Source organism: Pongo pygmaeus, chromosome 15, assembly GCF_028885625.2.
Source record: "Pongo pygmaeus isolate AG05252 chromosome 15, NHGRI_mPonPyg2-v2.0_pri, whole genome shotgun sequence".
Taxonomy (NCBI): domain Eukaryota; kingdom Metazoa; phylum Chordata; class Mammalia; order Primates; family Hominidae; genus Pongo; species Pongo pygmaeus.
Genome location: NC_072388.2, coordinates 80,132,144 through 80,150,114, shown reverse-complemented (window position 1 = coordinate 80,150,114; position 17,971 = coordinate 80,132,144). Strand labels below are relative to the sequence as shown.

The window sequence follows — 17,971 nt, the reverse complement described above, 5'->3', positions numbered from 1 at the left end:
AACTAATCATAAAAACGTGAGATAATATAGCAGAAGGCTATTTCAGGGAACTTCTAGTAAACCATTGTTTTCGGTTCTTTTTTATGAAATGATTGGTCTAATGCATTATTTGTGTTTGGGCTGTTTCGTGGAATACAAGAAGAAAATTTAATAGTTACTAAGTATAAGGTGGTTTGTGTATGGTACATGACTCAGCAAATATATGTTATGCAGCTTGAGTTTGTGGAGGGTGTGCAGGTAGATATTGGGTCATGTATTCTATATAGAAACTACTGTGTCAGTTTGCTGGTGGAGAATTGTTGTCTTTCAAAATATGAATTATAGGCACTTAATATTTCTAAATATTTTTGTTTTTTTCTTTTTAAATATTTCTTAATAGTATGTGGTGGTTAATATTTTCCTTAAACTTAGATAACCTTTAATTTGCTTATATAGACAAGATTTATCTTAAATTGGGTAATTGAGTATCCAACTTAAATACGGATCACCCGGGTGGGCTATAGTTAAATTCCGGAGACACAGTGGGAATTTCAGGCCCAAGATGTAGAAATTACTTAGGTTTGTCAAGTGGCAACAAGTGTATTTTCTTGGAAAGCTATGTACCTAGAGCCCAGACTAGACAGTAGTTGAATTATTAACTCACTTTAATAATTTTCCAAGTTTGTTGACTTCTCTGACACTAGCATTTCCAAAGCAGTTATATTTATTTTTTTAAGCTTTTCCAGATATGGGTAGTTCTAAAAATGTATAGGTTAGATTGAATATATGAATGATTGGTAGCTAAAGAAGATGGAAAAGAGAGGGAAAAAACTACCAAAATGTGTAGCTATAGTGGGATATAGGAAAATACTTAAAGTACAGAATAAAAAACCAGAGAATGGCATAATTCTTTGCGGGAGGACAGGAGGAGAAAACTCTCCAGAACTCTCCAGGAAGTCAAGAATTTGTCCTGGATTTAAAGAAATTCATAATCCTGTCTATATCTTTATAACTTAAGTGTCACATACTAACTTCATTTCAAAATGTTGAAATTAAAGTTTGTGACTATCGCCCAGGCTGGGAGTGCAGTGGCACAATCTCGGCTCACTGCAACCTCCACCTTCAGGTTCAAGCCATCCACCCACCTCAGCCTCCCAACTAGCTGGGACTACAGGTGTGCACCACCGTGCTCAGCTAATTTTTGTATTTTTTGTAGAAATGGGATTTCACCATATTTCCCAGGCTGGTCTCAAACTCCTGAGCTCAAGCGATCTTCCCACCTGGGCCTCCTAAAGTGCTGGGATTACAGGCGTGAGCCAGTCTGCCTGGTGTGACTTTTCTTAAGATTTACAGATTTTTTGTATTAATCTGTTATTAATACATGTTTCACCTAGAATATAATGCCAATATATCCCTTTTCTCTTTGCTAATGTGACATCTTAGAATTGTCAGCTGTACTCCCAGTGAAGTCTTCTGATACAGTATTCTTTATAGATATCTGTTGATTTTAGTAGAAATTTTAAAAGTTAAGAATTCTAAAAAGTAGATAATTATACTTTTATCTCAAGGAAATGGGGATAAGGAAACAGTGGGAAAGGAAGCAATAATGAAATAGCTATTTCATATAATGTACATATATTGTACATTGTTAACGTGGGTATTGTCTAAAAATGTGTAGGTTAGATTGAGTATAGGAAGGCTTGGTACCTTAAAGAAGATTGATGGGACAAGAAGGAAAAAAAAAAACTGCAGTACCTGTGGGATTTACTTAGAGCACCTTCTCTAGGGGAAAAAACCCAATTGTGTTGTTGTATTTAACTGCTTAAAATAATTTAGTAGGTTGGAGGCTAGGTTGGTCGGTCTTGTACCATTTTATAAAATGGGATTTAGCCTTACTAGATTTTTTTAATTTTGGTATATTCTAAACAAAAAGTTTCATACACTATTAAAATATGCTAGAGATAAACAGACAGTATTATATATATGTGGTTTTGATATTTTTTCTTTTTTTTTTTTCAGAGTGCTGCTGCTACAGCCGCTACCTTAGCACTCCCTGCAGGTGTGACTCCTGTTCAGCAGATATTAACAAATTCAGGTAATTAGGAATGATGGAACCATTTTAAAATGTAATTCAGAAAATTGTACTATCTAGCCCTTAGGTTTTGTCTTCTTTGAAAGACGGAAAATACTAATATTTCTTTTACCATTTGGTTTAGGTTATTAAAATAACTTTATTTGAGGGCTGTAACGCATACAACTGTAATCATTGTTGAGGATACAGTAAAGAAGATGAAAATTGTACTTGAACTTTTGATGTGTGCATGATAACCCTATTATTGAAGTATGATTATATAAAAATGCTTACTTAGTGTTTTACTGAACACATTTAACATGCCAAGTGAGTATTAAACTTATTTGAACTTGTGATATCAAAGTAATTCCTAGAGCATATTAAGAGCAAATTTATTGTATGCTATTATTATACACAGTATCTCTTCATTGACAAAAGACCAATGTCTAGCTCATGTGTTTTGGCATATTGGTGCTTGAAAAATTTATTTACATGGATTTTTAAGTGTCCCCTATAATCTTGATTATATAGTTATTATTTATTTTCTATTCTGTGTATGTTATTTTTGTTAATTTGTGAATTTGTGAAATTAGGGGCTTGTCTTGCTACATATTTTAATAAGATGTACTTTGCTTTTTAATCAATTCAAGACTCCGAGTTATCTAAAGGAACATATTGGGGGAATTTGATTCTGTGTGAATTGTATGACAATGATGATAACTGGTTCAGGGGACTTTTATTGCTTTTACGAATTTTGAAGCAAAGTTCTGTAGGTGCTTTGTTTGGTTCAAGATATTAAATGAGCTGTTAAGCTTTTGTTCCTTTAAAGCTTTAAAAATGAACAGCTCCCGAAGTGTCTGATCTTAACTGCTCTTTCTTCACTCCTGAGATTAGCAAAGATAATGTAAGCTTTAGTCAAGTCTCATAATCTGTTGTTAAAACCTTGTTGGAAATAGCTGAATGAGGATGTAAATATGAAAAATAAAACATTTTAAGGAATGTATTTGAACATGGCGAGAAGTCAGAGAAGGGGAGGATTGTGCATACTGTGTATGAATGACAGCCTTTAATAAAATTGTTAGTTTTCTTGATAATTTCTTGTGCTTTCGGTGGTATGAAATTAAATATGAATTCATTTCTTTTGAGATGGTCACTGGTAAAATGATAACTTGGAATGCATGCTTCTTGCTTTAGGCCAGCTTCTTCAGGTGGTCAGAGCAGCCAATGGTGCCCAATATATCTTTCAGCCTCAGCAGTCAGTGGTTCTACAACAACAGGTTATACCACAAATGCAGCCTGGTGGAGTACAAGCTCCTGTTATACAGCAGGTAAAATAATCTATTATGATCAGTATGGGGTTCTGTTTTATTCTGTACGTATTCCCTGGGTAGTTTCCCTCTCCTTATATGCACAAAAGACTCTTATTCAGTGCTACAGACCCAGTTGTTTCAAATTTCTCCTGTATACAGCTTAACTTAGATTCAGCATGTATTAAACATGTATTAAACAATTACTGTTGTCTCTGCCCATCCTTCATCATCCCCTCGAAGGTGGCAGCACTCTCCTTCCAGCTTCCTAAGCTGGTCATTCAGCCTTTATTCAATAAGCAGTTACTGAGTCTCGGGGTATTCACAAGGGTCAGGGGATTTAGGAGTGAATGAGGCAGACATGACTCTAGTTTTATGATGCTTACTGGAAGTGGGTGTGTAGAATCCTCCCTTTTCCTTACCTCTAATATCCAAGGTATCAAGCCCTACCAATTCTTGTTAATAGTTTTTCTTTTTTTTTTTTTTTTTGAGACAGAGTCTTGCTCTTTCACCCAGGCTGGAGTGCAGTGGCGCGATCTCAGCTCACTGCAACCTCTGCTTGCTGGGTTCACACCATTCTCCTGCCTCAGCCTCCCGAGTAGCTGGGACTACAGGCGCCCGCCACCACAGTTGGCTAACTTTTGTATTTTTAGTAGAGACGGGGTTTCACCGTGTTAGCTAGGATGGTTTCTATCTCTTTACCTTGTGATCCACCTGCCTCGGCCTCCCAAAGTGCTGGGATTACAGGTGTGAGCCACTGCGCCCGGCTTTTTTTTTTTTCTTTAACTGCAGTTTTGCCATGGTTGTAGTCCCTTAATATGTTTGACACTGTTTTTTTTCTCAGCCTCTTTTTTCATTTCCTTAGTTCATACTGTCCATGATTTGTCACTAAAATGCTGTATTGTCTCCTTAATGGTTTCTCTGCCTCTCATCTTGTGCCCTCCTAACCTGGCTGATTTATAGTCTTTTTTTTTTTTTTTTTGAGACAGAGTCTCTCTCTCTGTCTCCTAGGGTGGAGTGCAATGGTGCGATCTCAGCTCACTGCAACTTCTGCCTCCTGGGTTCAAGCGATTCTCCTGCCTCAGCCTCCTGAGTAGCTGGGATTACTGGCACGCACCACTGTGCCCAGCTAATTTTTGTATTTTTAATAGAGACAGAGTTTCACCGTGTCTAGGTTGGACTTGAACTCCTGACTTCAGGTGATCTGCCTGCTTTTGCCTCCCAAAGTGCTGGGATTACGGGTGTGAGCCACTGTGCCTGGCCTATCTTTCTAAAAATCCTAACACTTTTAACAGCTTTTCATTGCCTACTGAGAAGAGCCTAAACAACTCAACATGGTTTATAAAATCTTTTTGTGGATCTTGTTTCTTTGAACTCTTCAGGTTTATTTCTTGCCATGCTCCCAGTTATTTTCTTTAGCTGCATTTACATCAAAATAAACACTTGGATCTACTTGTGTTATATTCTTGTGCTGTGAGCACTAAAATGAAAGAGGAATGGTTATTTTCTTGAGGAACTTATGTACTTTATATGTTTATGTGTCTGTCTCTTTTTTAAATGTCAGTAAAATAGTATGATGATAGAGACAAGATCAGAGCTGTACTATTAATCCAGTTTATTTACGTCTTTCCAAAATTATGTACTGCTGTCACTTCTGGGTTTCACTTGCTGTTACACTTCTCTTAAGAATGCTGTCTGGCAACTCCCTGCACTTCCCCCAAGCAAATAGAAAAACCTGGCTAATCTCCTTAAAGCAGCGGTCCCCCAGCTTTTTGACACCAGAGACTGGTTTTTGCAGAAGACAATTTTTCCACGTACTGGGCAGCGGGGATGGTTTCGGGGTGAAACTTTTAATTCAGGTCATCAGGCATAAGGAGTGCACAACCTCCATCCTTGCATGTGCAGTTCACAGTAGGGTTCCTGCGCCTATGAGAATCTCATGCTGCCGCTGATCCGACAGGAGGCAGAGTTCAGGTGGTAATGCTGACTCATCCACTACTCACCTCCTGCTGTGCAGCCCGGTTTCTAACGGGTTGGGGACCGCTGCCTTTAAGCACAAACAGAAACTACTTACTAATAATATAAGTAATATTTGATCATGCTTTGTCCCCCAAGTTGAATTTGGTACACTGTCTTGTGTTCCCATAACAGTATGTCATATTTGTACTACATCTTCTGTGTTTTTGAGTTGTTAGTGCTTTGTCTATTGTACCATTTTTTTGTCTTTTGTGTTGTTACACCATGTGTAAGCATTTTAAAGGAAATACTGTGTCTTATTTTTGCATTCCTTGAACCTAATGGCAAGTAACAAGCATCCAGTCCTCCTCCTTTATTATAGTACATATAGTTAATATTTGTTAGTATATATTTTTTCAAGTTGTGACTTACTTTAGAATCCTAGGTGCAGAACCTGGAAAGGAACTTCAGAAATCTGATCTGGTGGTTTTTAGAAAAATAATTAGCTTTTATCTCACACTGAGTCAGAATATTAGGGGTATAGCCAAGGTATCAGTACTTTTTAAGCTGCCAGGTGGTTCATATTTGCAGCCAGGATTGAGAACCATTGAGCCTAGTTTGACAGTGAAATGACAGAGGCCAAGAGGAGTTAAATGACTTGCCTCTGCTGTATTTATGTCTGACTTTAGACAAAACTAGACCCAGGTTGGCCAGGCGTGGTGGCTCACGCCTGTAATCCCAGCACTTTGGGAGGCGGGCAGATCACGAGGTCAAAAGTTCAAGACAAACCTGACCAACATGGTAAAACCCCATCTCTGCTAAAAATACAAAATTAGCCAGGCATGGTGGCGTGCACCTATAGTCCCATCTACTCAGGAGGCTGAGGCAGGAGAATCGCTTGAACCCAGGAGGCAGGGGTTGCAGTGAGCCGAGATCACACCATTGCACTCCAGCCTGGGCGACAGAACAAGACTCCATCTAAAAAAAAAAAAAGGTAGACCCAAGTTTTCAGATTCTCAGTCCAGTGTTCTTCATGTGAAGGCAGTGTATAACTCTTGGCCTGGTATCTGGCATATACATAGTACGTGCTCAATAAATGAAGCAGTTATCTTTAGAAAATCCTTATTTTCCAGAAATTTGATAAAATAGAAATTTAGTGGGTCACTACACTAGTTAAACTAATTGCTTTTATACTTTAGTAGTTTTTAACTGTGTATGAAATAAGGCCATTCTGGTGATTCTTAAGCATTTGTTTCTATTTCTGTGTACCGTACTTGATACTCTTAACTAGTTACTGTTATGTGGTTTTCTTTTGCTTTAGGTACTGGCTCCTCTTCCTGGAGGGATTTCACCACAGACAGGTGTCATCATCCAGCCTCAGCAAATCTTATTTACAGGAAATAAGACTCAAGTTATACCTACGACAGTGGCAGCACCTACACCAGCCCAAGCACAGATAACTGCAACTGGCCAGCAGCAACCGCAGGCCCAGCCTGCTCAAACACAAGCTCCATTGGTCTTACAAGTTGATGGAACTGGGGATACATCGTCTGAAGAAGATGAAGATGAAGAAGAAGACTATGATGATGATGAGGAGGAAGACAAAGAGAAAGATGGAGCTGAAGATGGGCAGGTGGAAGAAGTAAGTTTCTAGTAAAATACTTAAAATGATAATCTACTTGATTATTTCCTTTTTTAGTTGGTGCAAAACTGATAAATTATATCCTGTTTTTTTCAGAGACTGTTAGGTGCTGTACAACATAAGATTTTAAAGATAAAATTAGATTGTTTTAACTTTAGTAAGGTTTTTATATTCTGGTTATATTTATCTTCATAAAATATAACTTTCATATAGCTGGTAATAAAAAATGTATAACAAATTAAATTGTATTAATATGTGTAGTAAAGAGTACAGGTAATTCTAACTCTGGCTTACACATTTATAATGTGGCTTAAACAAGACATTGGTAGATAAATAGATGTGGTTAATCTTTTGCTTCAGTAATTTAAAAAGCATGGCAACATTTGGGGAGAGAGCAAACTCAAGAACCAAATGTCACAAATTTATTAAATATTTAAAACCTTTTGGTCCATGTTCTATACCACTTCCTTAAAAACCTGCGTGTACCCTTAATGTCTGTGTTCTTCTAGAAGCATATAAATATGCCTTTGTTTTCCTCGCTATTCCAGCTTAGTTACTAGGCTCCAAAAACTATTTGTCCCACCACAATCTTCATTGTTAATTGCCTTCGTTCGCCTAAAATGCAGTCTTTTTGTTTCTTAGTACAAAGTTCTTCTAAATTATCTAAGTAATTTTTTTTCTAAAGAAAACATAGTTTATTATTGAATATTGAATAGACACAAATGAATAGAAATGTTTAAAGATAAAAATCATCCTGGTGCCCACCATCTAGTTAAAATAAAATTCCATTATTTAAAGGGCCTTAGATGCCTCTCCCTAATCCCATTATTCCTAGGCCATCAAAGTACCTTTGCTCATACATTTGTGTTGATTATTAATTGCTTTTATATTTTACCATATATATTTATATTCCTAAATAGCATATTGTTTAGTTTTGCATGTTTATAACGTAAATGAAGTAATTACGTATTCTTCTGCAAGTTGGTTTTTTTCCCTTAAAATGATATTCCTGAGGTTTATCCAAGTTGTTGCATATAGTTATAATTATTTTCATTGCTGAATATACCATAATTTTATTTATCAATTTTTCTAATCCAGTGGACTCAGGATTGTTTCACGTTGTTTACTGTTACAAACAGTTATAAAATATTGTAGTGTATGTCTTCTGGGGACACAAATGCAAGAGGTTCTCTAAATTTTATACCTAAACATTGAACTTCTGGCTCCTAAGGCATGCACATCTGCAACTTTATAATAAAATGCCAAATCACTTCTGCCATTCAGTACATAATTGTGCAGATGTCCATACCCCCTTATCAATACCTGATAGTGTCAGGCTTCCTAATTTTTGCTGATCTGGTAGGTAGAAAATTTTAGTATTTCATTTTGGTTTTAGTTTGCATTTCCTCACTTAGGAGTTTTAGCCTCTTTTTGTATATTTATTTGATATTTTTGTTTTGTATAGAAGTGCTTATTGAGGTCTCTTGCCCATTTCCCCCCCACTAAATTCTTCATAGTTTCAGTGCTACTGTAAGTAACATGTTTTTATTACCTTTTCCAGTTGTTTATTGGTAGTATGGAAATATGTAGAGCTTTTAATATTCATCCTTGAACCAGCCACCTTCCTAATGTCTTTTGTTGGTCCTCATAATGTATCTGTAGATTCTTTTGTATCTTCTGTGTAGACATTCACATCTTATATGAAGAATGGCAGTTTTTTGTGGCTCATTGGCTAAGCCTTCCGGAACAGTATTGATTAGAAATGGTGATAGCAGGCACCCTTCTCTTCTTCTTAAACTGAAAAGTAATCTTTTCCATGCTTCACTGTTAAGTTTAATGTTCGTTGTGGGTTTTCTTTTTTTTTAATGGATATCTTCATCAGGTTAAGTAAATTCCCTTCTTTGCATTGCTTTGTTTTTTAAACTGTAAGTGAACGTTGCATTTAATTAAACACTTTTTCTGCAATGATTTGTACATTTTCTCACTGTAATGTTATTTATAATGGATTTCATTAATTGATTTTCTATTTGTAAAACAATCTTGTATTCCTGGGATAGCACAACTTGATCATTTTTTATTTCTCTTTTTATAAATTGCTGAATTCATTTTGTTGAGGACTTTTTTGTAGATATGTATGAGTGATAGATACTGTCTGATTTTCTGTTCTCATACTCTTCTTACAAGGTTTTCAGATTATGGTAGCTTTGTTAAATGAATTTGGGGACATGTTTCCTCTATTTTGAACTCTTTTTTTTTAAAGATTGTATTTAATTCTTCTGTTGATATTTGTTAAAACATGCCACTGCAGATACCTGGGTCTGGTAATCTCATGCCCTTCAAGTGTTTTGTTTCTGTTTGAGACAGTTTTGATAAGTTATATTTTTCTAGGACTCTCTATATATTTATCTAAATTTTCAAGTCGATTAACATAAAGTTAATCATGACATTGTCTTTTTGATGCCAGAATCCTTTGTCATCTTCATTCCTGATATAATTATTGTGCCATCTTTCTTTTTCCTATTCAGTCTTACCAGAGGTGTGTTGATTTTATTAATATTTTCAAAGAGTAAACTTTTAGCTTTATTCTCTCTAGTGTGTTTTTCCCATTCTATTCTTTTCTGACTTAACTGTTTTGTTTGTAAAGAATATGATCTGTGTGATGTGTGAATCTCTTGAAATTGCTTGAGACTTGCTTGATTTGGTCAGTTTTTGTATATGCTTTGAAAGGAATGTGTTTTCTGCACTTGTTTGCTATTTGTACGTGTCTGTTAGATTTATATTGTCAGTAGGTTTGCTAAGATGCTCTTTATGTATCCTTGATATTTTTTGTGTGCTTGATCCATTTTTTTTTTTTTTTTTTTTGAGACGGAGTCTCGCTCTGTCGCCCAGGCTGGAGTGCAGTGGCGCGATCTCGGCTCACTGCAGGCTCCGCCCCCTGGGTTTACGCCATTCTCCTGCCTCAGCCTCTCGAGTAGCTGGGACTAGAGGCGCCCGCCACCTTGCCCGGCTAATTTTTTGTATTTTTAGTAGAGATGGGGTTTCGCTGTGTTAGCCAGGATGGTCTCGATCTCCTGACCTCGTGATCCGCCCACCTTGGCCTCCCAAAGTGCTGGGATTACAGGCATGAGCCACCGCGCTTCGCCACTTGATCCATTTTTTACTACTGAGTGAGATATGTTCATTGTTTCCTACTATAGTAGTTGATATGTTTCTTCTTGTTTTTCTGCCATTTTTCCTTTTTATATTTTGAGCCTCAAAACAGGTGCATGTAAGTTTAACATTCATTGTTTTTTCTCAGTGAGTTGAACCATTTATGATCATATAATGTCTTAAGTTATTGCTAGTAATTTTTTTTAACCATGAAGTCTGTTTGTATGATACTGTTAGAGCTGTACCAGCTTTATTGTGGTTAGAATTTGCCTGGTACAGCTTTTTTCATTCTTTCACTTTTCAAACATTTTGGATCTGTAAACTTAATCTTTTTAAAGTAGAATATTGCTATTTATGCTATTTGTTGCAAAACTTTAACATCAACCAAGACTATTCAGTCGGGACAGAATAGTCTTCAACAAATTATGCTTGGACAATTAGATACCCGCATGCAAAAGGGTTAAGTTGTACCCCTACGGCATACCATATACAAAAATTAAAGTGGATTAGGGACCTATATCTAAGAGCTGAAATTATAAAACTCTTAGAAGAAAACATAGGGGTAAATCTCCATAGCTTTGGCAACAGTTTCTTTTTTTTTTCGAGACGGAGTCTCACTCTATCGCCCAGGCTGGAGTGCAGTGGCGCGATCTCAGCTCACTGCAAGCTCCGCCTCCCGGGTTCACGCCATTCTCCTGCCTCAGCCTCTCGAGTAGCTGGGACTACAGGTGGCCGCCACCACGCCCGGCTAATTTTTTGTATTTTTTTTTAGTAGAGACGGGGTTTCACTGTGTTAGCCAGGATAGTCTCGATCTCCTGACCTCATGATCTGCCCACCTCAGTCTCCCAAATTACTGGGATTACAGGCATGAGACATTGTGCCCAGCCACTTGCAACAGTTTTCTTAGACATGACACCCAGAGTACAAGCAATCAAAGAAAAAGTGGACTTTGTAGATTAAAAAGGTGGTTTTTGTTTTTGTTTTTGTTTGAGACAGAATCTCACTCTGTTGCCCAGACCGGAGTGCAGTGGCATGATCGTGGCTCACTGCAGCCTCAGCATCTTGACCTCCCAGGCTGGAGTTATCCTTCTGCCTCAGCCTCCTGAGTAGCTGGGAGAAAATATTTGCAAATCATGTATTTGATAGGGATCTACTATGCAGAATATATAAAGAACTCTTAAACAGCGTAACAACAAAAAGATAACACAATTTAAAAACTGGCAAAGAACTTGAATAGACATTTCTCCAAAGAAGATACACAAATAGCTAACAAGCATATGAAAAGATGCTCAGCATCATTAGTCATTAGAGAAATGCAAATGAAAACCACAGTGAGATAACCACTTTACACCTACTAGAATAGCTATACTCAAAAAAGAAAGAAAATAAATGCTGGTGAGGATTTGGAGAATTTGGAGCCCTTGTGCATTGTTGGTGGAAATGTAAAATGGTACAGCTGCTGTGGGAAACAGTTTGATAGTCCTCAAAAATTAAGTATAGAATTATCCATATGACCCAGCAGTTCCACTCTTACATACATACACAAGAGAACTGAAAACATGTTTTTCAACAAAAACTTGTATATGACTGTTCATAGCAGCCCTATTTGTGATATCCAAGTGGTATAAACCCAAATGTTCATCAGCTGATAACAGTGGAATGTTATTTAGCCATAAAAAGAATGAAGTATTCGTATATGCTGCAACATGGATGAACCTTGAAAACATGCTATGTGAAAGACATCAGCCACACAACGCCACATATTATATGATTCCATTTATATGAATCCAGAATAGGCAAATCCATACAGACAGCAGATTATAGATTGCCAGGGGACAGGGAGAATGGGGAGTGACAGCTTAATGGGTAAGAGTGATGAAATGTTCTGGAACTAGGTAGTGGTGAGTGTTACATACACTGTAAATGTTCGTTGCACCTGAAATGTACATGTACAAATGCTAAAATAGTGAATTTTGTTAACTTGAATTTTACCTCAGAGATTTTTTTTTTTTTTTTTTTTTGAGACGGAGTCTCACTCTGCTGCCCAGGCTGGAGTGCAGTGGCGCAGTCTCGGCTAACTGCAGGCTCCGCCTTCCGGGTTCCCGCCATTCTCCTGCCTCAGCCTCCCAAGTAGCTGGGACTACAGGCACCTGCCATCACGCCCAGCTAAATTTTTTGTGTTTTTAGTAGAGACGGGGTTTCACTGTGTTAGCCAGGATGATCTCGATCTCCTGACCTCGTGATCTGCCTGCCTCAGCCTCCCAAAGTGCTGGAATTACAGGTGTGAGCCACTGCGCACGGCCTAGAAAATTTTTTTCATTTTACATTGATGATACCTATTTTAAATTAAAGAATATCTATACATACACACCTGTGTAAGTAGGTATAGACCTAGACATAATAATTTTTTTTGTTGTTCTTATTGTTGATATAGAGTCTCAGGTTTTTGTCCAGGCTGGAGTGCAATGGTGTGATCAAGGCTCATAGCTTCAACCACCTGGATTCAAGTAATCCTCCCACCTCATCCTCCTGAGTAGGTGGGACTATAGGCATATGCCACCATACCTTGCTAATTTTTTTTATTTTTTGTAGAGGTGGCATCTCACTGTATTTCCCTGGCTGGTCTCAAACTCCTGGCCTGAAGTGATTGTCCTGCCTAGGCCTCCCAAATTGCTAGAATTAACAGGCATGAGCCACGTGCCTGTCCATAATATCTTCTGGATTATTGTCCTCTCTACTTTTGTTTTGTCTTGTCTTTCTGCATTTATTAGAAATCTCAGTTACATCTATCTTCTGTCACAATTGAAGCGAAATTTAACATGGTTGGTTATTTTATGCTCTAGTTAGGTTTTATCTTGGCCCCTAACTCTCTTTAATGCTGAGATTTCCTACCTTCTGCCTTTAAGAAAAAAAAAAGTCTGAATCTTAATTCTGCTTCATACCTCTACCATAACCATCATCATGCTAAACATGCTGATTTGTATTTAGAGTCCAAGTTCTTTAATGTAAAGACAGCAAGGCAGACTGCTAGCCTTTGCATTGCTCTTTTCTCCTCTAATTTCTCCACTGTTTTCCGTTTTATGTGATTTGTAGTACATAGTGCCATTAGCTCTTTTGAACCTTCATATTAGGTCCTTTTCTAGGCATCTTAAACAGTTATTGTGGAGAATTATCTTCTTGTACTGTTTTTAAAGAATAAAGAAAATAAAGATAGGCCAGGTGTGGTGGCTCACGCCTGTAATCCCAGCACTTTGGGAGGCCTAGGTGGGTGGATCATGAGGTCAAGAGATCAAGATCATCTTGGCTAACATTGTGAAACACCGTCTGTACTAAAAACACAAAAATTAGCTGGGTGTGGTGGCACGTGCCAGTAGTGCCAGCTACTGGGGAGGCTGAGGCAGGAGAATCGCTTGAACCCGGGAGGCAGAGGTTGCAGTGAGCCGAGATTGCACCACTGCACTCCAGCCTGGCTACAGAGCGAGACTGTGTTTCAAAAAAAGAAAAAAGAAAATAAAGATAAACATCTTTTCAGACTTACAAATTACATAGCTTAGCTAATTTAATTATATTTAATTTCTTACATTTCAGTAATATTGGCAAACTATTAACAGCTGATTTGACAATATTAAATTTATGGCGTACATATATGCATTTGGCATTTGGTTCTCAAAGAACATCAAGGTCATTATATTTTTTTTTTCAGTGAATATTAAGGCCTTCTTATAGTAATACATAAATAAACTCTCCTTTTATTTGTAGGAGCCCCTCAATAGTGAAGATGATGTGAGTGATGAGGAAGGACAGGAACTCTTTGACACAGAAAATGTTGTTGTATGCCAATATGATAAGGTAAGGATGTCATCTTCAGATTACTGACGTTATTTGTGTTGTAATTTCTTCCCTACATTATTCTTTCTACCTTATTGAAACATTTGGGCAGCTGATTCCTGCCTCTTAAATTCATTATGAATAGTATGAAAACCCTGTTAGAGTTTTGTGGATTATTTTAATAGAATGAAAGATTAATTTCTTAGCTTTATGTTTGAAAAATAAGTTATGAATGAAATGAAAAGAGCTATGATCTTCTTTTTCTATTTAGACAGTCTTTGAACTTGTAAGCAGAGTAAACAGCCACTTTGAGGTTGTCCTTTATGGTAATAGCTAACTCAATGAGATAATTCTGTTTTCTATTTAGCCTCAACTATCTCAAAACTAGAAGGGTTCAATTGAATCTCTGTAACTGTTTTTATTATTAAGGAGAAGACGAAGGCAATGAACAGTGCTAAAAACAAACAGATAAGTTTTTACTGAAAATTATTTAAAATATTATTTAACTTTGCTGTAGTTTGCTAACATTAAGGAATTTTTAAACCAGATACCGTGAAAACTAGCCATTGATTCCTTATTTTCTTAATTCCTAAACAGGGTGCTTCTTTCCAAGTATTTTTGTTACATTTATTTGTATTATTTCTGAGATTTTTGTTTTCAAGACATTTAAATTGGAATACAGTTTTTTTATTGCAATCATTAAATTTATAATGCATGCAAATATTACGTTGCATTTATAATTTTAGTAGCGATCTTTACCAAATGCTGAAAATTCTAACAAAAGCTTATTTATTCAACATTTATAGAGTGCGGAAATGTACCAGACACTATTCTGGGCCCTGGCGATGTAGTTATGAACATGTAAAATTCGTGCCTTGCATGAAGTTTCCTTTATAGATGAAGAAAATCTTAATTCTGTTGCTTTTATGAAAATGAATGTGATAAGTAACCGTGCTTACTTCAAACAGATCTGTAGGGAGAATGCCAATACTATGGATCTTATTTACTAATAAAAAGGTGGAGTTAGGCTAGTTTTTTTACCAGTGAAATTATAGAGTGAAGACAGTAAGGTCATTGAGAGTTTCACAGCATTCTTTTTTGTGCATAATGACTTCTGAGAGACTGTTCTTAAAACCATATACCATGTACAGTATAATAAATGTAATTTCCTGTTAGATACACATAGAGCAAGACTATGAGGTTAAAACAAAAGATACCATTAAATCTTTATTGTTAGGAAATCTCAGAGGATCTCCTTGCAACCAGATTATCCAGAACACAATTTCATGATGAGATGTCAGATTTATCAGGCAAGAGAGGACCTTTGTTTTAGCCTGACTGAAGAGTATACTTCTAAGTGTCTTCCTACTTTAAGACAATGGTTGTATTCTCCTTTGGCACAAACTGTACTCATGATATTTTAAATGTTAAAATTGGTTTGTTTTGCTCCCAGAGACATTACTGTTTTAAATTAGTAAGTGGAAAATAGCTCTAAATAGTGTGCTGAATGATAAATAATTTTAAAATTTGCAGAGGTCTAATTTTGAGAATCAAATGAATTGCCCTGAAGATTGGAGGGGGGTGGTGGCTTGATGTCTTTAGCCAATAGTAAAGAACAGCAGTGTTCTGTGACTGCATAAAATGAGACTGGATATTGTTTGAGCCACCTTGAATTTCAGGAATGTAGTTTTGAAGCCTAAACTTTAGAATGTCAACAATGAGTCAATTTTAGAAGAGATCATAGAAGGACTAATAAAGCTTGTATTGCCAATCAAATCAGAATCTTAGTTAAATGCTAATAATATGGCAGAGTTCTTGCTTGCGTGTGGGTGGATAAGGGCTGATACAGCATTTGGCGAAAATAGCATCAGATGTAGGTAAACTTGCTTTAACACATTTTTAATTAGGAAATTTAAGAGGGCTTTCTCCTGGCTTTAAGAACATTCCTTCATGAAGGGCTTAGGGCAGGTAAATGGATTGCTTTTTAAGTTGTGACTTTGTACTTCTATTAATATAAAAATATTTACCATTTATTACCCAACATGACTTCAGTGTTGACTGTGTGGATTATTTGGCCCATGAAACTTTCGTACATTTATTTTTTGCAAATTGTCCTGTCCTATGACAGAATGCAGTCAGTTTCTTTACTTGTCTATAGAATCTCCATTTCCTGGCTACTCATCACTTTCTTGTTTTTGTCTAGCTAAGCCCACTGTCTTTCTGGTTGCAGTCACTTGGTGCATGCTGGAAATAACATTTGTATACACGTTTGTAGAATAAATAATACTTTATAGGAAATCAAAGAAAAGGGGAGACAGCTCTTTTCATGTGCAACAAATACTTATTGTTTATGATGTCCCTTGGCACTATTCTTAGAGCTTGAGATACACTAATGATCAAAACAGAACAGTCCCTGCCATTGGGAAGCTTACTCCAATCAGGGGAGATAGATGCTAAAACATAATAAATTAGGATTTATTTATTTAAAACATAATAAAATATTTATATGTTAGAAGCTGATAGTCGGTATGGAAAAATAAAGAGCAGGGAAAGAGGACAGGTTTGGTTTCAGTTTTAAATAGGATAGTCATAGTAGGTCTTTGGAGAAAATGACATTTTAGCAAAGACTTGGGAAGAATTAGCCCTGTTATCTGGTGGCAGAGTCTGTTGTATGTGAGGAACAGCAAGGAGGCCTGTGTGGCTAGACTGGAGTGAGGGAAGGGGAGAGTACAGTAGTAGGTAGAGAGGTAGGGGAAGGCAGATGGTAAGGATTTTGTAAGGACATGGCTCTTACTCTTAAGTGAATCAGAAAGTTATTGGAAGGTTTCAGTGAGACAAATGGTATGAACTGATTTAAATTTTGAAAGGATTACTTTGCTTTCTTTGTAGAGAGCATAATAGGAGGAGGAAGCAGAGGTTGCTGAAACAAAGAGTCTATTTAGGGGGATATTATAATAATTCAAATGGGCGATAATGATGACTCAGCCTATGGTGATGGTATTAAAGTTGGTGAGAAGTAGTTGGATCTTGGATTTGTTTTGAAGGAAGAATGTTAACAGGATTTCCTGACTCTGAGATTTGTGGTAGAAGAGAAAAAGGAATCAAGAATGACTCTCAAGATTTTTTGATGAGGATTCTGAAAAAAGGATGGTGATACCATCAGTTCAGTTGAGGAAAAGCTGCATGTGAAGCTGGTTGGACATGCCAAGTCTGGTATGTCTGTTAGACATTCAAGACATCAATCTTAAGATGCTACATTTAGCATTTACGTAGTGTATTTAGACTAGAGGTATAATTAGTTCTTCATCCAACAGTCTCTACCCTACCTGCTGTTTTACCTTTATTGTGCTTTGTTTTGCTTTAATAAGTAAGAAAAGTTTGAATCCAGAAGAAGAACATGAGAGTAGTTTCCAAATAAGACGAAGGTTGTTTGATTGAGTGATTTTTTTTTTTTTAAGTCTCAAAAAGCGGAGCTAGGATCAATAAATGGAAGTTGGAGAAGCAGATTTCAGTAAGGGTAAACTCTGAAAGATTTTACAAGAGAGCTGTTCCAAAAAGGAATAACTTAATTTGAAATTCTTTGCTTACTTTTCTAATCGTATTTAAGCAGACACTGCACAACCATTTGTCAGGAATATGTCATAAAGAATGTTTACACTGGGAGGTTAGGCCATGGAATTTTAGGAATGAGATCTCAGAAAATATCTGTACCTGGCTGGGTGCAGTGGCTCATGGCCGTAATCCCAGCACTTTGGGAGGCCGAGGTGGGGGATCACCTGAGGTCAGGAGTTCAAGACCAGCCTGGCCAGCCTGGTGAAACCCATCTCTACAAAAATACAAAAATTAGCCGGGCGTGATGGTGAGTGCCTGTAATCCCAGCTACTCAGGAGGCTGAGGCAGGAGAATCACTTGAACCTGGGAGGGGGAGGTTGCAGTGAGCCGAGATCGCGCCATTGCACTCCAGCCTGGGTAACAGAGTGAGACTCTCTCAAAGAAAATATCTGTACCTGTTGAGCATTTCTGCATTATTATACGAA

The 17,971-nt window shown here is 37.0% G+C and overlaps 1 protein-coding gene across 4 annotated transcripts in view; it reads left to right on the top strand.

Annotated features, from left to right (window-relative positions):
* Positions 1–17,971, top strand: part of GTF2A1 (general transcription factor IIA subunit 1) — a 48,595-nt gene that overhangs the window by 24,238 nt on the left and 6,386 nt on the right. For all 4 annotated transcript variants that reach the window (XM_063651943.1, XM_054449615.2, XM_054449618.2 and 1 more), the window contains 4 exons: positions 1,999–2,074; positions 3,245–3,378; positions 6,635–6,955; positions 13,866–13,955. In XM_063651943.1, coding sequence (XP_063508013.1) covers positions 1,999–2,074; positions 3,245–3,378; positions 6,635–6,955; positions 13,866–13,955 — 621 coding nt within the window. The remainder of the gene's footprint in view (positions 1–1,998; positions 2,075–3,244; positions 3,379–6,634; positions 6,956–13,865; positions 13,956–17,971) is intronic.